Source organism: Pantherophis guttatus, chromosome 6 (assembly GCF_059756535.1).
Source record: "Pantherophis guttatus breed Tessera chromosome 6, ASM5975653v1, whole genome shotgun sequence".
Lineage (NCBI taxonomy): Eukaryota > Metazoa > Chordata > Lepidosauria > Squamata > Colubridae > Pantherophis > Pantherophis guttatus.
In genome coordinates this window covers 93,115,164-93,139,598 of record NC_142068.1, presented here as the reverse complement: position 1 = coordinate 93,139,598, position 24,435 = coordinate 93,115,164, and the positions used below count along the sequence as shown (strand labels likewise).

Sequence of the window (24,435 nt, the reverse complement as noted above, 5' to 3'; positions counted from 1 at the left end):
TTTGGGTTGCAGGCTCTTTAAATAAAAAAAATAAAAAATAGAGGAGTTGTGGGTTTGTGCAAGGTTAGGAAATTTCACTGTTTTTTTTTTTCTTGGAGTAGTTTGTTCTTTGATTGTAGCGTTGGGTTTCAAAACACTAATTTTATTTAAATAGTTGTTAGAAGAATGACTCAAGTACCAGGTAAGAGGAGTCAATTTGCCCTGAGGAACTTTTGGTGGGTTCAGAAAGGAAATTATTAAAGGAAGTTTTGCAACATACACATTCTCTCATCATGCCAGGACTCTGGTTTCTCTAATAATCTAGACTAGAGAAATGCAGTAGTAATGTTATTTGTGTTCAGTCACAGAGTTTCAATTTGGATCTAAGTGTTTTGTAGCAGAATAATTGCCTAATAAATATTGCTTTAAATGCTACAAAAAAACAACAACAACACCAATTGTGTGTAAGATCTCCCTTTACACTTGGGAAAGATAAAAGCCTTTATTTTACTTTTTAACTTCCTCTGGGTTTTTATCTACTTTTCTTGGCCTTCATAGCTCTCTCTTCATAATTTGATTTGAGGTTTTGGCTAGTATCACGCAAAGTGTTGGTGATTCGTATCTTTTACCATGGCTTAATGAGCTCTGTAGATCCTGTATCACTTTGATATACTGTACTTAATGTTGCTCAATAAATATTTAGTGATGATAATTGTTTTGGAATTGGCCAGGCAGTAAACCTGTGATTTCTTGAAAAATCAATATGTATTTTAGAGGAATTGTCTAATCAATTACCTGTTCAAATTCACTCTGAATTATTTGTTGTTTGTTCTCCAGGTTTGCTGAGTTGCAGATTACTTGCCAGACTGTTAACAACTGGGGGAGGGAAAGGGCAGCTCACTTACTATGGGTTTTATAAGCTGCATGGGTGAAAGTCCCCCATATTTGTTCTTACCCTGCTGTTCGAAATCAAGGGATGCTCCCCCAACTCAGCTTTTGAGTTAGCGTTTCAGGCATATAGGCTGTGGATCTCGGCTCCCTGTTGCTAGTAAATAGCTTTGGAGGATTATCATTTATGAGTAAGACAAGTCTTCATAAGACTTGTACTACTTCGTTTGCTTCGACTGTTGAATGAATTCTGTTGATTTCTATATGGCACCATGCAGTACAGTTATTTTTTATTTATTTTATTTTTTTATTTATTTGATTTCTATACCGCCCTACTCCCGAAGGACTCAGGGCGGTGCACAGCCAAACAATAAAACACATACATACAAAATTTAAAAGTAGAATTAAAATCAAATTAAATAGTTTTGGCCCAGACAAATTAAAACCCCGAACTATTTAAAACCAATTTTAAAATTTGAATATATAAAATGCTAAAAGATATTAAAAAATTAAAAATCTTTTATAAAAGAGGGAGAAAATTAGGCCAGGCCCGCCTGGTGAAATAATAAGGTCTTTAGAGCGCGGCGGAAGGTGCGCAGATCCGGCATCCTCCATATCTCCGGGGGGAGCTCGTTCCAGATAGTAGGTGCCCCCACAGAGAAGGCTCTTCCCCTGGGGGCCGCCAGTCAGCATTGTTTGGCCAACGGCACCCGGAGGAGCCCCTCTCTATGGGAGCGTACCAGCTGGTGGGAGGCTATTGGTGGTAGTAGGCGGTCCTGCAAGTACCCAGGTCCTTAGCCATGGAGCGCTTTAAAGGTGGTAACCAAAACCTTGAAGCGCACCCGGAAGACCACCGGGAGCCAGTGCAGCTCACGCAGGAGGGGTGTTACGTGGGAACTCCATGTCGCTCCCATTACCACCCGCGCGGCCGCACTCTGCCGCACGGGTGGTAATGGGTAATTAGAAGACATGGTTGATGGTGAAAGTAACATTTAAACCTGTCTATGGAGATTCTCAGTCATCCAGGTCTGGTTTTTCTTTTGAAGACGTGTCTCTTCTCATCCAAGAAGCTTTTTCAGTTCTGAGCTGAAAAAAAACCCAGAAAGTCCAGTTGCCTCTTGAAAAAGCACCTTTGGGACAATGTTTAAACTCTTTTTCCTTCCTAGTAGAAGATGCTATGGGATATTGTCTTTATTAAAATCAGATTGTGTTAATGTTTTGGTTGCAGATGCAAGTAATCCTTAGTTTAAGAATGTTCAACTTAAATTGCCAATCTAAATATGAATCGGCTAACTATTACTACAAATGGTGGATGGTGTTATCCTTCCATGAATTGATGAAGTGTTGGAGTTGTTCAGGAACCACTCAAAATGAATGTCTAGTTCTAGGAGATTCTCAATCACCCAAGTCATGGTTGTCCCAAAGATGCTTTTCCAAAAGACAATGACTTTCTTGGTTTTTTTTTTTTTTTTTTTGAAACATTTCGCTTCTCATCGAAGAAGCTTCTTCCATTAAGTTCAGGAACTGAAGAAGTTTCTTAGATGAGAAACGAAACATTTTCAAAGGGAAAAAAAAAACCCCAAGAAAGTCCACTTGCCTTTTGGAAAAAGCACCTTTGGGACAATTATGGTGCATGTTTTTAATAGAGAGCCTGTTTTTAGTGGTTCTGGAAAGCATTGGGCCAATTCAGTGGTTCATCGGTTTGAGGAAGGAAAACGCTGTCCAGGATTTTTAGTAATGGACAGTCCATTTGTAAGTACGAATTGTGACTTGTGTACAAATTTGGGGTAAAGACAGAATTAGGAACGGAACTTGTTCTTAATTCAGGGATGCCTACTATTAATTTCTGTTCCTATCTTGGACAATGCAATCTTTAGTAGCTTAAACTGAGATTAATATTACAAGGCTAATCCTATGAGCTGTGTGCAGCTATTCCATACTGTACAACTATAAGATTACATGATGTAATTTCTACTGCAAGAAATAACTTGGCTTTCCTTGTTTTAGGATGAACACTTAAGCCATACATGTTACAGTCTATACGTGTAACATTCGGCCAGGAAAAATCCCTTTCATTGCTAATTTTAAAGATGAACTGTGTACAAAGTACAGCTAATCCTCGACTTAACAACAGCTTGTTTAGTGACCGTTCAAAGTTACGACGGCACTGAAAAAAGTGACAGGACCGTTTTTCACACAACCATTGCAACATCTCCATGGATATGTGATCAAAATTCAGACACTTGCCAACTGACTTATATTTATGACGGTTGCCATGTTCCTCTGGTCATGTGATCACCGTTTATAACCACCTGACTAGCAAAGTCAATGGGGCGGCCAGATTCACTTAACAGCCGTGTCACTAACTTACCCACTGTAGCTATTCACTTAACAACTGGTGCAAGAAAGGTCATAAAATGGGGCCACATTCACTTAACAAACATTTTGTTTAGCAGCAGAAATTTTGGGCTCAATTGTGGCCATAAATCGAGGATTACCTGTATATGCTGGCTTGATTTAAAGATACCTTTTATGAAGGTTGTAGATGTGAACACAATTTTGTTACTACAGGTTTGGTGTGAAAGATGCTTTGAACTGTCACAAAGAGTTGAATACTGTCCTATTCGCAGGTTTAGGGATACTTATTTAGAACAGAATTTAGAATATTTTAGAAAACATCTTCACTATTGATTTCCCCATTGTCAACATTTAAACAGCGAGGATTTTTTATACTTAACTCTGTGTGTGTGTGTGTGTGTGTTTTTCTGTGTGGCTGTTTTGATACACGTATGCATGTGCACATCCATACACACAGATCCACACATAATACTTGACTACAAACCATAACGAGTTTATTGCCCATTATGGTCTGTGTTGTGATTGTCACAAAATGTGACCAACCTGATTTTGTAAGCTTGTGTGCTGTGGTCGTTCAGCAGGCCAGGGGTTCACGATCGGCATAGTTTTTCTGGAAATCAGAAGTAAGAGCCGCTTTTCTGCAAAAACTTTATAAAATGCAGTCACGTGATTATGGGATGTTGCAAACATCCATAAACCAATCAATCAGTCAGAATAGAGCTGGAAGGGACCTTGGAGGTCTTCTAGTCCAACCCTTGCTCAAGCAGCAGACCCCATACCATTTCAGACAGTGGATGTCCAGTCTTCTCTTCTTAAAAAGTGATGGAGCACCTACAACTTCTGGTGGCAAGCTGTTCCACTGGTTAATTGTTCTCACTGTCAGGAAATTATCTACTCATTTCTGGGTTGGATCTCTTTTTGATTAGTTTCCATCCATTGCTTCTTGCCTTGCCTTCTGTTGATTTGGAAAATAAGCTGACCCCCTCTTTGTGGCAGCCCCTCAAATACTGGAATCCTCCCCAAAAGCTAGGTGCATCTTATAGTCTGGAGCATCTTATGGTCCAAAAATATGGTACCTCTTTATTTTTAATGTCTTGCTTGAAGAAACTTCCTTCAGGAGGACTACAATACCAGCTTTTTGCAGCCCTGAGAAAAATTGACTTCGACACTTTGACATGAAGTGTCTCTTAAATTTTTTCCCAAAAGTCTTCAGTGATTTTTTTTTGGGGGGGGGGAGTGGATGGGTGAGGAGAAGTTATTTGGTTGGCCTTGGGGAAATCTCTCTTCCTTGGTGATAGTTCCTTGACTTTACTGAGTGTTGATTACAGAGAAAAACTCCTCAAGTGGATTGCTGTTGAGGCATATTTCCTAATTATGAGTAGCTGCAAAGTACCTTCAGCTGCTCCAAAGGTGGGAAGGAACTAGGACGGTTGTCTATGACTTCTCCTGAGGTTTCAACAGAAGTTTCAGCCATCAGGAGCACAGTTTGAAGAGTGAGAAACTCTTATTCAGCTTCCCATAACTTTACCTCTGTCCAACCTGAATTCAGTGTCCATCCTGGCCCACCTTTTCTACCCACACCCAGACTTCTTACTTCTAATGTAATGTCAATATCAGGTATGGCTTCCATTTCAGAAGCCGTATTTCCTGCTGGAACTCCTTATTGCGAGAAAGACTGTTGTTGCAAGCCAGTTGATCTTCTCCTTGGTTTCGATTAGATCTCTCTACCCAGTGCAATTCCATAACTTCCAGCGGTATTCTTAAGCCATTCTCAAGGTTGCCAAGTCTTGGGCAACTTCGTGCGTGATATTCTCTCTAAATTATCTGGACCATATTATAGATAGATGGATGAATGGATGGACGGACAGACAGACAGACAGACAGACAGAGGGGGGGGGGAACAATGCCAAGCCACTTTCGTAAAGCTGCCAAGGAAATGGCATAGAACCCATTATTAAAATTCAAGATGGGTCTGAGATTATATTTACATTTAAGATAATGACATAGTGGAGAATATAATGTGGTTTGTTCATTTGATTTCTTTTCTTCCTTTTTTTACTGAATGCAGGGTGGATAAAAATCAATGATTTTTTTAAAAAAATCAGATTTTTTTTATTTAAATTGGATTTTTTTGATTTAAATCGGATTTTTTTTATTTTTATCAAATTTATTTTAATAAAAAACTTTTGGGGTAAAAATCTATCGTAAGATAGTTTTCTATTTAAGATACATAAATAATTTAGTTTATTCAGCATGAAATGGAGCTTAGTTATGTAGCATGAGGCTATATATTCTGCAACACTGGGACTATCGGTGAGTCAACAGTGGGTCAAAGGAGTAGCAGAGATGACAGTTGCTCTTTAAAAATTATGATTTAAATCGAGTTGATTTAAATCAAGCCTTTTTACTAGTGATTTAAATCATGATTTAAACTGTGATTTAAATCAACTCGATTTAAATCAAATCCACCCTGACTGAATGTGAATGTGCAAGCCAGATTCTTGAGGAATCTGGCTTGCATCTTTCCAAATCGAAGTCAGCCCAACCATATTACAGCTTAACATGGAAACCCAACATAGTGGTACCACTTTGCTGTATTTATCTCTTTTATAGGAGATGACTCCTATGCCATTCATTACCTTTCCTTGCTCTGTCTTTTATATATGCTGCCCCATAACAGTACACGAATGAGTGACTCAACCTGCCCTTTGCTATTATCTCACAGATTTCTGGTTGCAGAACTTGATTTACATGCCAGTTGTTGAACAGGATTGCAAGAGTGGCACAAATTGTAGGGAGTTTTGGGGAAGGAAACATCCTTGTGGGTTGAACTGGTAAACAGTTCATTAAAAAAAAAAAATCAGCTGAGGTTGCCTACTGAAGAAGAGTTTTGTTCCCGCACTCCTCATAAGGGGAAAAAAAAAGAAAAGAAAACCAACCTCCCAGCTAGAAAAACTTCAGAAAAAAACCTACATACAATTTAAAATAAGAAACCAACTGGTATCATTATGGGAGTCAACATTTGGGCTTGTCTGTGTTTGTGATTAAAAAACAAATTTAGAACTTCTCCAGGGAAGCCGGCTGATTATTGTGTGTGTACACGGTACAATTTTAATTGCTGTCAAAGATGAGAGGCACCAGATGCTGACGAAGCGTGTTTTCAGTACTGTCATGTTGAGAAGGGATGATTTTTATTGCAATTCAAGGCCTTCTTGGAAAGGCCACTTTGGCTTTGAAATACGTGGAAAATTCATATTGCGGAGAAAGGAGAACCTGGTCATACTTTTAAAAATGGCAAGCCTTTTGCGTTTGTGAGTACAGCTAGTCCTCGGCTTAACAACAGTTTGTTTAGTGACCGTTCAAAGCTACAACGGCACTGAAAAAAAGTGACTTAGGGCCATTTCTCACACTTACGACCATCCCTGCGGTCACACGATTTACATACAAATGGTTGACCACTGGTTTATATTTATGACGGTTGCAGCCTCCCCAGGGGGGTCACATGATCCCTTTTTGTGACCTTCTGACCAGCAAAGTCAATGCGGAAGGCAGATTCGCTTAACAACGGTGTTAACTAATTTAACATCTGCAACAAAGGTGGCAAGTAAAGTCATAAAATGGGGCAACACTCACTTAACAAATTTCTCCCTTCGCAACATCAATTTTGGGCTCAGTTGCGGTCGTAAATTGAGGACTACCTGTATTTAAAATTTCTCGTCCCCTCTGTTTCAGTGTTATGTTCTTTTAAGGATGACTTCCTGAGTCATAGAGGAAAATGTACGCCTTGAAATGGGAGGCTTACTTGTCCTCCTGTACAGGTAGTCCTCGACTTAACAACCATTCATTTAGCGACTATTCGAAGTTATGATGACACTGAAAGAAATGACTTATGATTGTTTTTCACACATATGACCATTGCATTGCATTGTCACATGATCAAAATTCAGACGCTTGGCAACTGACTCGTATTTATGACCATTGCAGCCTGCCCGGGTGTCACGTGATCCCTTTTTGCGACCTTCCGACAAGCAAAGTCAGTCTGGGGAAGCCAGATTCACTTAACAACCATGTAACTAACTTAACAAATGCAACGATTCACTTTACAACCGGGCCAAAACGAAAGGTTTTTAAATGGAGCAAAACTCAACTGTCTTGCTGAGCAGCAGAAATTTTGAACTTGATTGTAGTCATAAGCCAAGGACTAGCTGTATAGTATTTAGAAAGCATGTTTGAATAAAAGGATAGTGATGAAACAATCTAGGCCAGGGGTGTCAAACTTGATTTCATTGAGGGCCGCATCAGGGTTGTGTTTGACCTTGGGGGGCCGGGGTGGGTGTGACCAGGGTGGGCATGGCCAGCTCGATGTCACTCATGTCGAGGGTGCCTGTGATGGCCCAAGAGCTCTGCCAGGGAAAAGAGGCTCCTGAGCCCGTTTTCGGCTATGACGGCCTCCTGCAACCTTCTGCCAGCAAAAACTGAGCTCGGGAGGGCCACCCACGGCCGTCTTGAGGTCCATTTTTGGTTGCAACAGCCTCCTGCAACCATCTGCCTGCAAAAACAGAGCCCTCCTGAGCTCCGTTTTCGCTGGCAGAGGCACCGCAGGCCGGTCCTTCGCTGTTTCCAAGCAGGCCCCATGGGTCAGATCTAAGCACCCCATGGCCGGATCCGACCCCTGGGCCTTGAGTTTGACACCCCTGGTCTAGTCTGTACAGTGCTTAGGATTCGGTTTGAACTGAGGAGTGAAATGAGCACATATTTGTAACTCCTTAAGGCAACCTGATGTTAAGGGATCCCACTGAAAGATACGGGTGCTTTAAAGAGTGGAGGCAAGCGATTTGCCTTTCTCATGTTTCAATTAAATTAACATGAATGAAGTCAGGTAGGCAGGGAGTCTGACAGGGATCAAGGGGTATTTTTTGTGTTAGGCTGTGACCCAGAGTTCTCTGGAGCAGGGGTCTCCAACCTTGGCAACTTTACGACTTGTGGACTTCAACTCCCAGAATTCCTGTGTTGGCAGTTGAAGTCCACAAGTCGTAAAGTTACCAAGGTTGGAGACCCCTGCTCTGGAGCAAAAGGGGAGGGAGGGGGGATTGAATAGCATAGATCAGCACGCTTGCTTGATCCCAGGAAACTAGGATTCCAAGAAATCTGCTCACTAGCCTATTAACAACCTGGATAAAACCAAGACATTGAACACTCTCGCATGTCTTGTAGGGTTATTAATATAGTTAAAAAGCCCTGTGCCTTTCCTACAGAAGGGCTTTGGGGCACTTAATAATTTACCTGAAGTAGATATACAGAAAAGAGGAACATAAATTAAAGAAATACACTACTATTTTAAAAAAAAAAACACTGGAAAAATTCACAAAACTTTCTTCCCCCTCTCTTTCTCCTTTGATCCTTCCACCTCTCCCTTTTTTTGAAATCTACTATGGACTTTCTCCAAGTACGGAGGGCCACTAATGACCTTTGATGTCTTCGTGGATGCTTGATTAGCAATATCGCCGCCCTTATTAACGTGTTGCACATTGTTCAGATATTTTTTTTCCTCCTTTTCTGGCAGCATCTGTTGCCCCGCCATTCTTTTGGAGAATTTCTAATTGAAGTTTTAATTGAATTTTCTGGGAGTCAAGTTGGTGAATTACAACTCTTCAGCAAACTATGAAGACGTCTGGAGGAGAATAATTCCTTGGTGTGTCTCTGTTTTCTTGTTTATCATTCTTTTGGTTGCAGATCGATTGAGGCATATAAATCTTAGTGGTTGCTGCTTTGTTTTGGTGTAATGGGGGGGACGCTGATTCGGCAATCTAGTGATGTTAAATGGGCATTGCTTAGAACAGGGCTCTCCGAACTTGGGAACTTTGAAGACTCGTGGACTTCAACTCCCAGAATTCCTCAGCCAGCCTGGCTTGACAATTTTGTGCTGAAGTCAGTCCCAAAGCTACATTTGAAAATGATTATCTAGGTTGGCTTTTTTAAGTAGAAATGATTAGGAAGTTTAGGGGGGAGGAACAGATTCGTGATTTTATATAGAAAAGTGAGATTTTAGAAATTCTAGGTGTATTTAAATATGAAGGGACACAGTGGCTCTGGCTAAGACGCTGAGCTTGTCGATCGAAAGGTTGGCAGTTCAGCGATTCAAATCCCTAGTGCCGCGTAAACGGGATGAGCTCCTGTTACTTGTCCCAGCTTCTACCAACCTAGCAGTTTGAAAGCATGTTAAAAAATGCAAGTAGAAAAATAGGGACCACCTTTGGTGGGAAGGTAACAGCGTTCCGTGCGCCTTTGGCGTTGAGTCATGCTGGCCACATGACCACGAAGACGTCTTCGGACAACACTGGTTCTTCGGCTTTGAAACGGAGATGAGCACTGCCCCCTAGAATCAGGAACAGTTAGCATATATGTGCGAGGGGAACCTTTATCTTTATTTAAATATGTCTTAATTGACTACCCCAGCGGTCCCCAACCTTTTGGGCACCGGGTTCCGTGGAGAGAGGTTTTTTCGTGGGCACGGTTTTGTGTGCTGCCTGCATCCCCTGGATGGAGCTTCGCTTGTTTGTGTGGCCCGGTTGCTGGCATGCTGCAGCCCAGTGTCGGTCCGTGGACCAGGAGTTGGGAACCCCTGGACTACCCTATGCGTGTTCTTGTTATAATATTTTTCTCTCATTACTCTTTCCTGGTAGGAAGAGAAAATGGAAGGCAACAGCTCCCTTCGCATTCAACGTTGGTCTACGAGACACGTGGCCAAGTGGCTGAAGCAAGAAGGCTTTTGTGAGTATGTGGAGATTTTGTGTGATAGACACCGGCTGGATGGCATTACGCTTTTGACTCTGACAGAATATGACTTGCGGTCCCCTCCCTTGGAGATCAAGGTTTTGGGGGACATCAAGCGGCTGATGCTGTCCATACGGAAACTGCAGAAGCATCACGTGGAGATTTTGGAGGAGCTGGGCTACAGCAGCGAGACCCCCATTGGGTCCCTGTCCCCCGTGATTGGCTGCGTCCAAGGAAGGGAATGGTTTTGCAATGGCGAAGTGCAGCGGGACTGCGATGACTGTGAACCTGTGTCTGAGCTGAGCGCTGAGCAGTATCAGTACACCAACGGGAAAGGCAAGCATTCTCCGAGGACACTGAACCCCGAATATTGGAAGACGGCCTTGAGCTGCATATATGTCTTCATTGTGTTTGGCTTCACCTCCTTTGTCATGGTCATCGTACATGAGCGAGTACCCGATATGCAGACCTACCCACCGCTACCGGACATATTCCTGGACAGGTAAGGACGCTGCTAACGGTTAAAGGAGCCCTTTTTCAGTAGAATTGAATGGTGGCATTATTTGTCGACAATGCTGATTTGTCGTCTTTTTTTCCAGGAAGCTGATTGTATGCACAGACTTTTCTGTAAGTGTAGAAATTACAGGGAATGAGTTATTTGTGTTCTCTTAAATGCAGGGTCTTGCAATTGAGAAGCCCATCTGGGAAGTTCTAGGTCAATGATGGCTAACCTTTTTGCCATCGCGTGCCAGGAGCGTGGGGGGGGGTCACATGCGTGTATGCCCACACCCATAATTTTATGCAGCCTGCCCATGCGCATGTGCGTGCAAACTCCCCCCCCCCTGCTCCTGGCATGTGATGACCCAGTAGGCCCATTTTTCTCTCTCCCCAGGCTCTAGAGCCTTTCTAGTCCCACCGGAAGTTGGCAGATGGCTATTTCCAAACTCCGGAGGGCCTCCGGGGGGGTGGGGAAGGCCCTTTTCGCCCTCCCCAGACTTCTAGAAAGGCTCTGGAGCCTGGATAGAGAGAAAAATGGGCCTTCCCCACCAACCCCCAAGACCCTCTGGAGGCAGGAAACAACCTGTTTCCCTACTTCTGGTGGGCCCAGAAGGCCTGAAAATCAGCTGGCGCATGCCGGAGCTGAGCTCACATGCCCACTGATATGGCTATGAGTGCCACCTGTGGCACGCGTGCCATAGGTTCATCATCATGGTTCTAGGTCCATGAGTCTAGATAAAAAAGTTGCTAAATCCATTTATTTATTTATGCATGCATGCAAATGAAGCTATTCTTTTTGGAGTACAGCTTTTCTTTTCTTTTTTTTTTTTTTGAGTATAGCATCAGGAATTCTGGGAACAGAAGTCCACACATCTTAAACTAAGACGATCAAGGGCCTGGAGACTAAAACATATGAAGAACAGTTGCAGGATTTGGGTTTGGCTAGTCTAGAGAAAAGAAGGACTAGGAAGGACATGAGAGCAGTATTGCAGTATTTGAGGGGCTGCCACAAAGAAGAGAGGGGTCAACTTATTTTCCAAAGCACCAGAAGGCAGGACAAGAAACAATCAGTGGAAACTAATCAAGGAGAGAAGCAACCAGGAATTAAGGAGAAACTTCCTAACAGTGAGGATAATTAACCAGTGGAACAGCTTGCCTTCAGAAATTGTGGGTGCTCCATCACTGGAGGCTTTTAAGAAAAGACTGGACAGCCACCTGCCTGAAATGGAACAGGGTCTCCTGCTTGAGCAGAGGTTGGACTAGAAGACCTCCAGGGTCCCTTCCAGCTCCATTCTAATTGATTGATTTTAAGTTGTCAAGATTGAGAAACAACTGGCTTAGCCCCGTCACATCATAATACGTGGAATTGGCTATGTAATTTCTGTAACGATTTGTATCATATCTTGGTTGTGGGATCCTTGATGCTCCCTGAGCTGGGTTGTTGTCCTGCAGCCATTTCATTACCCACCTAGGTAACATCATCAGTGCTAGGACGTCTTGATTACTGTTGACATTGAATCAGAAACCTGGCTGCTGGATGCTATTTGCTGAGGTCAGTTTGGGACTGACTTCAGCGCAAAATTGTCAAGATATCAATCCAGGGGTCTCCAAATCTGGCAACTTTAAGGCTGTCTATGACCCAGGTCTCTCCGACAGTGAGATGGGCAGCATATACATTTAATAAATAAATTCTAGTGGTGTGAACTGGATTTGTGTGACGTATGGATTCTGGGGAAATTCAAACTAGATTTTAATTTGCCTGGAGCGAGGCAGATAAATCTAAATCACATTTGTTCCAATTCTGAGCCCTTCAGTTAAATTCCATCCCCAAACCAAATAAAAATTTGTTGCTGATATCCAATACCTTGGCTGGATGGGGGGGAGAGAGCAACCAACTGGTTTTGATGTCTTCTTGACCTGCTCTCTGGTCAGAAAATCCTGTGCAATCAGATCTTTCATGGACAAATGGCCTGATTGTGAGAACCAATCCAGTCTGAGACAGACCAGTTATTTACTGAACAAACTACAGTACCTCCAAGTTCGATGTTACATCATCTGAGCTCTTTGGTGAGGCTGCCCCAGTGATGCCATGGTAAAGAATTTCCAAGCCTGGTGGAGAATTTTAAAATTGGGTGAGAATTCACCCACCCTGAATTCACACCATAAATCCTGCAAATCTGTTGAATAATCCTAAATACTATACAAAATATTGTACTTACCGTATTTTTCGGACTATAAGACACACTTTTTTCTCTCCCAAAAGGGGGCGAAAATGTCTGTGCGTCTTATAGACCAAATATTGCCGAAGCCCCGCCCACCCGCCAGCTATTTTTTGGCCTCCGCACGCCCTGTTTTTGGCTTTTTTCAGGCCTTCTTTTGGCCCATTTTTGAGGATTTTTTGGGCCCATTTTTCTGAAAAAAGCCTCAAAAACGGGGTGAAAAAAGCCTCAAAAATGAGCCAAAAAAATCTCAAAAATGCCCCCCCAAAGGCCTCAAAAAGCCAAAAAAATTGGCCGAAAAAAGCCCCAGAAACAGGTCAAAAAAAGACTGGAAAAGGGCCAAAAAAGGCCCGAAAAAGGGAGGTCAAAAACTTTTTTTTTGTTTGTTTTCCTCTTCTAAATTTAGGTGTGTCTTATAGCCCGAAAAATACGGTATTTGTATTTAATGTGGAAACCATCCATCTTCCTCACAGTATGGTATAGCCATGCTATCATCAATCACCAGTGGCAGTAGAATTGTAATGCCCTCAATAAAATTGATGCTGCATCTTAATATTTAATGCATCCTGGGAAAGCTGAAATAAACCCCAAATTTATCAAATCTATTCCGCCACAAAACAATTCAATCAGAGTTCAGTTTATTTTTTAAAACATGAATAGTCATGAAAATAATGATTGTAAAGTTTGGTTGATGCCTGTCTAACCTACTCATCATCATTGCATTTATGTTATTTTTTTTAAAAAACAAAAATATAATTTTCTGATTTGGTTTCATCTGAGAACCAATCATTCTATAGCTCGGTGAACAAAAGGGCCGTTTCTTAAGTGTGTCCTTGTTGCAAATGATCAGGGCAACTCGGGGGCAGGAGTTGGCGCTGGCCAGATCCTTTTCCCTGCCATTCTCTGCCATTTTATTCAATGTCACTGGACACTGGGTTCATTCATGCAGAAGCCATAACCGAGTCACTTGTCAGTCTGAGCTAAAAGCAAACAAAGAATTTGCATTGTGCCTGAATGTTATCTATGACCCAGGTCGTTGAATTTAGGCATTGTTTTAATTTTTGCTTTGCATTTAAGAATAAGAGAAAGATGACTTCTTGAATGCCAGATGTTATTCTAGGTTAAATGTATGACCTACTGCGAGACCCTAACCAGCAAACAAGGCAGGAAATTACAGCAACTGGCCGTCGGATTGCCCCAACTCTTATGCCCTTTAGTAACCGAAAGACATGTGATTGATTGTTTGTTTGAATTGCTTCTCATCTGCTAAGGCTACAGTGTCCGCCCCATGAGTGGTTGCCAGAGAATGATTGCAAAAGACATAGAAGGCAAAGCTGAATATCTGTTGACCACAAAAGAATCTGTGGTCATGATAATGCTTGAATAGGTGAGATCAGATAATTATCTTGGTTTAAGCCTTAAGATCAAAAGGATTTATTCAATTCTCTAATGTATTTGTTCTTGGGAAGAGTCAACTTTTCTAGAAGACTAAATGCCTTGGGGTTCCCCCCGCCCCCTTCATAGAAACCTATTTAAGAAATGAATATTTTGGAATGCTTATAGCTGCCCAAGTAACAAATGTTTGGGAAATCGTTTTATACAATTTTATTAAAAGTTTTTAAAAGGAAGATAAACGCCAATACAAACCAATGTAAAGTAAAAAAAAGAAGAAGAAAGGAATAAAAAAGAAAGCTAAGAGTACAAGAAAGGAAACAAAGTAAAAGAAGAATAGAAAAGAAAGGAAAAAGATATAAAAAGTCACTTCCCAGCTTCTTTACAGCAGTTATAAATACAATTATAAATTTACCTCTTTCTCTAAAGTTATAAAATGTCTCTCTTGTTTCTATAATTTAACCTGTTTCAATACCATAAATTGTAAGTTCATTTTTTATCTGTTTTATGCAAAAAAGTCCATAAGACGTGTCCAAAAAAATTCCATGAATTTCTTTTTCCAATTGTTTGTCCGTCAGTCCCAAAAGACCTTGATTCTCAACTATATATTAATCTTTAAAATCCTCTGAATTGTGTACATATTTGAATTTAAAAATTTCTAGCTTTTTTACACATCCACCAAACATGATAAAGAGTCCCTTGTTATACAAATTTGAACGACTTAATATATTCTAGACCCGTAATGGCGAACCTATGGCACATGTGCCAGAAGTGGCACGCAAAGCTATCTCTCCGGGCACTTGAGCCGTCACCCATTGCTCTTCCGGCTTCCGGTGCGCCAGCCAGCTGGTCTTCATGTGCGCACCGGGTGGCTGCTCTTCCGGTTTCCAGTGCACGCATGCACATTAGCCAGCTGGTCTTCTGCATGCGTGCACCGGAAACTTCCCGGCACGTGCATGCACAATGGCCAGCTGGTTTTCGCGCGCATGCGTACTGGCCAACTGGTCTTCGCACGTGCATGCGTCCCAAAAACCGGAAGACCAGGTGGCCAGTGCACATGTGCATGCCGGAAACCAGAAGAGCAGCCTCCCAGTGTGTGCATGCGCACCAGGCGGCTGCTCTGGTTTCCGGCACACATATGCATGCACGCACGCACTCCATTTTGACACTCAGTGCCGAAAAAGTTCGCCAGCACTCTTCTAGACAATTTCTCTGGGGTCATACAGTATACCAACAATCCATCATTTTATAAAAATTCTCTTTAATATTATAACACGGTGTAAATATCCTTTCAAGCATATATTTCCCATTGTTCCATTTGTATCATTATAGCCAAGATTATTAGCCCACTTTATCATACTTTATTTCATTTTGTTTCATTTTCATTTGTTCTGCTTCAAATTTTAATAAAGGTTTACGCATTTTAGCAATTACGTGTTCATTTGTACACAATTCTGTGACATTCCTACAATGTTCAGAACCCTAAACTCTTTCATCTACTTTAAATCTTTCTAATATTATAAGAAAACCACTGGGAACTCTATTCCTTTGCAACCAGTTCTTTTCTTGATTTGATTTTGCATTCCCTGTGAAAAAATTCTAGTTTCTCATCATAAGTTAGCCATCTATGTTTGCCTATTCTTTCTCATCCAGAAAACGCTTCTTGTGCTGAGAGCAACAACGATATTTTCAGGCACAGCCTGGTTTTATATCTGTTCCATATTCTCAGCATGGCACATCCAACATAGCAATTTTCAAATTCCACATTAACCTTGACTTTGTCATACAACAAGTATCCATGCCACCCAAACCTCAGGACATGCCCTTCTACAAGTCTTTTGTTTCTCAGCAACACCCACTCTTTCATCCAAAGGCAACAGCAAGCTGTAAAATACAATTTCAGGTCAGGTACACCCAGCCATCCTCTTTTGCACCCTCTAACGCCTTATATTTAACTTGTGTTTTTCTCTCAACCTCCCCCCCCCCTTGCAAAATTTAGATATATCCTTTGTTGTTAAAACAAGTATTGTCTGGAACAAAAACAGCATTCTAGGCAGGGCATTCATTTTTATTTTAGAAATTCTCCCCAGCAGTGATAATTGTATTTCCTCCCATCTTAACATGTCTTTTAAACTTCATTCCATGTCTTAAAATAATTATTTTGAAATAAAGTACTGTATTTTTTGAACTATAAGACGCACTAGTGTATAAGACACACCAAGTTTTCGAAGAGGTAAGGAAGAAAAAAAATGTTTTTGCCCTCCCTGGGCAAAAGGAGCACTTGCAGGCCTCGCAAATCCTCTGCGTCAGGGATGAAATGCTCCTGGTTCAGACCAGTTCGGGCGAGTAGGTAGCGATGGCGGTGGGCAGTTCAGAGAACGAGTAACAAAAATCCCTGCCCCCGCCTCCCATGCCCAGCTGAGCTGCGCGATCATCAGAGCCTTTTTTTTCTTTTAAATGGCTCTGACGAGCCAAGCTCTGACAAGCCAAGCTCTGACGATCCCAGCTGAGTTGCCTGCCAATCAGGCAACTCACTTGGATCGCCAGAGCCATTTAAAAGAAAAAAAAAAATTTCTTTTAAATGACTCTGACGATCCAAGCTCTGACGATCCCAGCTGAGTTGCCTGCCGATCAGGCAACTCAGCTGGGATCGTCAGAGCTTTTTGAAAGCATTTTTTTACATGGTTTTACATGTAAAAAATGGTTTTAAAAGTAAAAAAAAAAAAATTGGCCACGCCCACCCAGTCACATTACCCCCCCCATCAAGCCACACCCACAGAACCGGTAGTAACAAATTTTAGATTTCACCCCTGCTCTGCGTGTCCCATTTTTCACCCGTTTTTCACTTTGCAGGCCTCCCAAAGCCTCTTCATGCCCTGTTTTTGCGAAAAACAGGCCCATTTTTTGCGAAAAACGGGCCCATTTTTTGCAAAAATGGGACGGGCAGGGCTTCGGGAGGCCAAAAATGGCTATATTCGGTGTATAAGACCCACCAACATTTCCACCTTCTTTTGGGGGAGGGGGGGAAGTGCGTCTGATACTCCGAAAAGTACAGTACATCTTTGTTGTACGGATACCCAGCTATTTTACTTCCTTCTGAATTTTAAAACCCATTTTCATCACTTCTGTTGTTAACAATTTTGTTTTCTCTTTGTTGCTCTTAAAACTCAATGCACCAAATTCTTTTAGTTTTCCCATTCATGTTTCAATTCCCTTTAAAGGATCTTCCAAAAACCAACACCTGCAAAAGCTGCAAAACTTGAAAGTTTCTCTTTCGATCCTTACTCCCAAAATTCTCTAATTTTGTCTTATATCTCTAATCAATATTTCAAGAACCAAAATCAACAAAAGGAAAGAGTGTGCATCCCTCTCTTTTTCCTTACTGTATCACACGAGGCTTTATTAGATCTCCATTAACCACAATGTGTGCTTTCTGTGAAATATAAATTCATCCTACTGTTCTGACCTAGCCCTCCTGAGTCAGTAAACCACACGAGTAGTCCTAAAATCCTGTTTTATTTTAACAGCTGTGAATTCTCTTCATTCACAGATGAGTCCCAAATAGTTGTAAAGAATCCTTCGGGATAAGGCTGATAATCACCCACCTTTATCTCCCTTGACACGCTGCCAAAGACCTAATTGGCAAAGCCACATGGAGTCCAGAATCAAACAGAGCTTCAGACTTTAAACTGAACAGAATGAACAAACGTTGCTTTCTGCAAAGGCCTTTGCTCGTGCCTTTGCTCCTCTTTTAAGTCTTATGGGAGGGGCCAATCATCTCCTAGCCCTACTCCCGAGTCGTCCCTTTTGTTTTAGCTGTTCTTGTCTTCTGGCAGCTCTGCGCATGCGCGCACTGGGAACAGGCTCCCCCTGTTCCTCTGCCTCGCTGAGGTCCGACTCTGGAGGCTCCGGAGGCAGCACGTACCTCCCAGATGGCCCTTTCTCTGTCTCCGACGCAGAGCCCTCGTCTGAGCCTTCCCCAGACTCCAGGACTGGCCCATGGTCCTCCCCTAAAATAGGCTTGGAAATCTCTTTTTTTATATAGCAAAAGGGAGCACAAGGAATGCAAAACTTTCATTCTATAAGCTGTTTCTCAATTGATTCACTTTCTGTATTAACACATCAAGGAGCGAAAGTGTAGGAAGGGAGGCGTTGTTTGCATTTAAAAACGTGGATCTTTTTTTGTCGTATTTAAAAATTGGACCTTTCTGAGTTTAAATCAAGATCTGCCCCATATTCCCACCATTCTCACACTTAGTTTTGTTGCCTCAAGTTTTAGGCTTCATTAGTAGCATTTTTAAAAGGTGACATTTAGCCCTTTTAAGATGGTAGTTCAGGTCTCTCTGCTCTATTTCTAAGAAAACATGTTTTTCTTTTAGCCAAGGTGATTTTTGGTATGCTTTTCTGCAAACACAGTAGAAAGTGTATTCTGAAGGTTCTTGAATACATTTGCAACTTTCAAGAAAGATACAAACCCAGCTGGGAAAAACATTTTATGTAACTCATAAATTTGTCACTTGTGGAATGTTATCTTGAATCAATGTTTTCTATTGTTCAAACTTCACACACAATGAACATTTATTTTATTGTTTGATCATTTGCTTACTGATCTATTTACATATACTGAATGTGTGTATCCTTCGTTTCCGTGCCCTGTAAAAAGATTTGCTCTCCTCCTCTTAATAAATGCTTTGTGCTTTGCCTGAATAACTTAACGATTCATATTTTCAGGAAGACAATATATTCATATTTTTGCAACCAAGCCCCTTTGCAAAGGTAAAAATCTCTTAAATTCAGGGATCAAGTTCTTATCAGCCCCAGGCCAAACTTGGGTTGCCAGAATTTGGAGGCAACAATCTGATAATTTTAAAGCTTTAAAAATATATTTTACCAGAAAAACAGAGGTCAAAATTTTGGTTCACAACTGTGATTTTAAGATTATTCAAGAGTTAAGATTTCCCTATCCTTGGAAAATCATTTCACAGGCGGCATTTGCTTTCAGTTTATGCAATGTTAAAAGGATATAATTATATTAATATCATATTAAGTCTTGAGCTGGATTCCACGGATATAGTTATATTAGCATCATATTAATTAAGCCTTCAGTTGGATTCCAGCCTGCTGTCATTAGTTTGATTTAATCTTTAGTTCTTAAAAATGTTTTTGTGTGTGTGTGTGTCTTTGGTCCCTCCCAGGTGATGCTTCTTTCCAAGTTTACTTATTAGGTACATACTTGAATCTCTAAAGACCTACGCAAGGGTCCTCTATGTAGACTTTAGTTCAGCATTCAATACCATCATTCCAGACATACTTCTAACTAACCTAAACCAGCTACTGGTACCTGAACACACTTGTAAGTGGATCATAAGCTTCCTAACAAACAGGAAGTAGCAGGTGAAGCTAAACAGAATCGCATCAGATACCTGTACAATTAGCACAGGGGCCCCACAAGGCTGTGTGCTCTCCTCACTTCTCTTCTCTCTGTATACCAATGACTGCATCTCTAACGATCCATCTGTTAAACTACTGAAGTTCACAGATGACACAACAGTGATCGGTCTCATTCAAGACAATGATGAATCTGCATACAGATGGGAGGTTGAACAACTAAACTCGTGGTGTGACCAAAACAACCTGGAACTGAACACACTCAAAACCGTAGAAATGGTGGTAGACTTTAGAAGAAACCCTTCCATACTTCCACCTCTCACAATACTAGACAACACAGTATCAACAGTAGAGACCTTCAAATTTCTAGGTTCTACCATATCGCAAGATCTAAAATGGACAGCTAACATCAAAAACGTCATCAAAAAAGCACAGCAAAGAATGTTCTTTCTACGCCAACTCAGAAAGCTCAAACTGCCCAAGGAGCTGCTGATCCAGTTCTACAGAGGAATTATTGAGTCTGTCATCTGCGCTTCTATAACTGTCTGGTTTGGTTCTGCAATCCAACAAGACAGACACAGACTTCAGAGGATAATTAGAACTGCTGAAAAAACAATTACTACCAACCTGCCTTCTATTGAGGACCTGTATACTGCACAAGTCAAAAAGAGGGCTGTGAAAATATTTACAGACCCCTCGCATCCTGGACATAAACTGTTTCAACTCCTACCCTCAAAACGATGCTATAGGGCACTTTATACCAGAACAACTAGACACAAGGACAGTTTTTCCCTGAATGCCATCACTCTGCTAAACAAATAATTCCATCAACATTGTCAAACTATTTACTAAGTCTGCACTACTGTTAATGATAGTGCATGTTCCTACCCAGAAGACTTTCTCAGAAGAAGAGGAAGAGGAGGAGGGGAAAGGAGGGAGGAGGAGGAGGAGACGACTTGGGAACCCATCCTCAACCTCAGGCGCTGAACCTTGAAGATGAACATAATAAAATCAATTGTGGTGGCCATAACGCTTAGTAATTTCCTAATTTCAGTGTAGGAGGTCTACTTACAACTCAGTTGCACCTTTCCATGATATATGCTAATTGGAATAACCAATTTAAAGCATTTCTTCTTCAATCTAATCTCAGCATCATGTGTAATATTAGATGGAAATGACCTTAGAAGGCTAGGCAAAGAGATGCTGACAAGAACCGTCAAATGAGAGACAACACAATCCAAAACTGGACAGCAGAGACCCTCCCTAGTTTATCAGGTCTGGGAGAAAAATTTACTTAACACACTTGGAAGATTATGTCAGTGGAGTGAAAGGGTCCGTGAAGGGATTAGAGCATATACAGAGGGTGCCTAACTTGACCTTTGATTCCCTGCTGAGCTGAGCTGTGCCAACTGCAGAGATAAAGCCTCTAGGCCAGAGGTGGGCAACTATGGCCCTTTTATGATTTGTGGACTTCAGTTCCCAGAATTCCTGAACTAACATGGCTGGCTCAGGAATTCTGGGAGTTGAAGTCCACAAGTCATAAAAGGACCATAGTTGCGCACCCCTGCTCTAGGCAAATTGCCAAGCTTAGCCTAGCTCAGAGGTCTTCAAATGTGACATCTTTAAGACTTGTGAACTTCAACTCCCAGAATTCTCCAGCCAGTTATGCTGGCTGGATAATTCTGGGAGTTGAAGTCCACAAGTCTAAAGCTACCAAGTTTGAAGACCTCTGGCCTAGCTAAAGTAACTTCTTGTGAAATGCAAAATGTGGATTCTGCCTGTTTGATGTAACTTAATATGTGTATTCTCAGCAGCCTAATGAGAGATAACGATGCTAACAAAGCTCTGAGTTATATGCCAGAAAATGTATTTCTTTCCCCTTCTAAGGTCCATTGTTTTCAGAGCGCTGAGAAAAATCATGAGATTTGCGTGATATGATATGCATATCATATGCATACGTATTATGTTTCTATAGCAGTGACAATCTATGCAAGCTGTGTAAATTATAAGAAGTTTGAGAAGAAGGTTTTTTTTTAGCACGCCTGCTTTTCTCTCTGCCTGCTGTTTAAGGTGGGAGACTAAAAGGGTCGCCCAGTTTTGCTTTCTAGCTAGAAATAAAAGCTGATTATCAGTAGCCTCGTGTTCAGAGTTTTTTATCATATATTTATGTTTTTAAATTGGTTGTACACCGCCCCGAGTCCTTCGGGAGAAGGGCGGTATATAAATAAAATTAACATTAACAACATTCAGAGTTTCATTGGCTTTATCAGATTCTGAGCTGCATTCAGAAATCTTACAATAGCTTTAAAATAGAATTAGTGCATCTGGTCATGGTTCCTATCAGGTCTGCTCTGCAAGGCCAACATCAAAGGTTGATCCCTCGGTGAGAACTCAGGTAAACATACTGTATTTTTCGGAGTATAAGACACACTTTTTTCCCTCCTAAAAGAGGCTGAAAATTTGGGTGCGTCTTATACTCCGAATGTAGCTTTTTTTGAAGCTTTTTTTCAGCCCTAATGAGGCGCTAGTGAGTGAAGCGATCTCCCTGCTTTCCCTGCTCCCTCCAACTCTCAGCTGTGAAGCTTTTTTTTCTGTGAAGCGATCTTCCATGCTTTCCCTGCTCCCTCCAACTCCCAGCTGTGAAGCTTTTTTTCAGCCCTAACAAGGCACTAGCGAGTGAAGCGATCTCCGTGGTTTGCCTGCTTTTCTCATTGCTTCTCTCTCCAAAGATCAATTGTGCCTTAGAAGCTGTTTTTTATCCCCAAGCAGGGGATAAAAAAACAGCAAACTAATGTGCTGAAGCTGACCAGACTAAGGACGCTAACCAGATGAATACCTGGTAGGCAGATTTTTTTCCCTCTATTTTCCTCCCCAAAAACTAAGCTGCGTCTTATACTATGGTGCATCTTATACTCCGAAAAATACGGTATTTATGCTTCTCTGGACAATGTCCTTCTCAAAGCGCCCTGAATGGAGATACCCAGTGAGCGGCCTCAACGTGATACTTAAGAACCTCCTGAAGTAGTTCCATCATGAACTTTGCCAAGAGCACGCTTAGGTCTTCCAAGCAAATCCTGCACCTGGAGGTCCCTGTTGACACAGAAGAAAGGAAACTCTTCATGTCCCAGACATGTACCTTAGGCTTGGAAGGATTGAGTGAGTGAGAGACCCTCGTGCCTAGGAGGCTCACTTTCATGATGCTGGCAGGATTAGAAAGGATTAACAGACAGGACGCAGCAGGTGAAGCTAGGCAAAATCACATCAGATACCTGCACGATTAGCACAGGAGCCCCCCCAGGGCTGTGTGCTCTCTCCTCTACTCTTCTCTCTATACACCAATGACTGCATCTCAAAAGATCCCTCTGTCAAAATACTGAAGTTTGCAGATGATACAACAGTGATTGGTCTCATTCAAGACAACGATGACTCCGTATACAGACAGGAGGTTGAACAACTAGCCTTGTGGTGCAACCAGAACAATCTTGAACTAAATACACTCAAAACCATAGAAATGGTGGTGGATTTTAGAAGAAAACCTCCTATACTACCACCTCTTACAATACTAGATAATACAGTATCAACAGTAGAGTCCTTCAAGTTTCTAGGTTCTGTCATATCTCCAGACTTAAAATGGACACCTAACATCAAAAACATCATCAAAAAAGCTCAATAAAGAATATTCTTTCTGCACCAATTCAGAAAGCTCAAACTGCCCAAAGAGCTGCTGATCCAGTTCTACAGAGGAATTATTGAGTCTGTCATCTGCACCTCCATAACTGTTTGGTTTGGCTCTGCAACCCAACAAGACAGACACAGACTTCAGAGGATAATTAGAACTGCAGAAAAAACAATTACTACCAACCTGCCTTCCATTGAGGACCTGTATACTGCACAAGTCAAAACGAGGGCTGTGAAAATATTTACAGACCCCTCACATCCTGGACATAAATTGTTTGAACTTCTACCCTCAAAATGACGCTATAGGGCACTGCACACCAGAACAACAAGACACAAGGAGTTTTTCCCCAAATGCCATCACTCTGCTAAACAACTAATTCGCACAACACACTCAAATAATTTATTAAGTGTATTACTATTATTCTTCTCTTCCTTACTAGTATCTATCTCTTCCCACTTATTACTTATTCCCACTTATTACTATAACCATGTTGCTTGTATCTTTCAATGATATTGTTTTTATTTGTTTCCTAGTACGATTTGACAGCTTATTAGTAACCTTGACTTTCACTAACTGTTGTATCTTTTTATTCTTGATGAATGTATTTTATTCTCCTTATGTACACTGAGAGCATATACACCAAAGACAAATTCCTTTGTGTCCAATCACACTTGGCCAATAAAGAAAGGATTAAGTTCAGGGTTCTAGACTCAACTACCATGGGCCTGCTTCCACTCTAGACCAGTCCACCACCTCTTCCTCCCACTCCAAGATCAGATGGCCAGCAGTCCCCATCTCTGCCTCCAGATGCCAAACAAAGAGCCCAGTCATTGTGTTGGTGGCTAATGCCAATCAACTGGGATTCTGGAATCAGGCCACCTTAACTAACAGTTTATCAGAGTAGGATGCCCGTTTCTAAAAATAGGCACATGGGGAACATGATTACTCCATGAGTCAATAGTGACTGTCCTTCAGCTGACACATTACATAGGCAGACAGCTGCCTCAGGCTTCGTTCTCCTAGAGCAGTGGTTCTCAACCTGTGGGTCGGGACCCCTTTGGGGGTCGAACAACCCTTTCACAGGGGTCGCCTAAGACCATCGGAAAACACATATTTTCAATGGTTTCAGGAATAATTTTATGGTTGGGGGTCACCACAACATGAGGAACTGTATTAAAGGGTCGTGGTATTAGGAAGGTTGAGAACCACTGTCCTAGAGAGACACAGGGCATTACTCTCTTCGCTTGCTGTTACCCCTGA

General features: G+C 41.6%; 1 protein-coding gene across 2 annotated transcripts in view; it reads left to right on the top strand.

Moving 5' to 3' along the window:
• Window positions 1-24,435, top strand: part of SAMD8 (sterile alpha motif domain containing 8) — a 41,718-nt gene that overhangs the window by 2,028 nt on the left and 15,255 nt on the right. For both annotated transcript variants that reach the window (XM_034435411.3, XM_034435412.3), the window contains exon 2: window positions 9,909-10,501. In XM_034435411.3, the coding sequence (XP_034291302.1) occupies window positions 9,918-10,501 (584 nt within the window). In that variant the 5' untranslated portion in view covers window positions 9,909-9,917. The remainder of the gene's footprint in view (window positions 1-9,908; window positions 10,502-24,435) is intronic.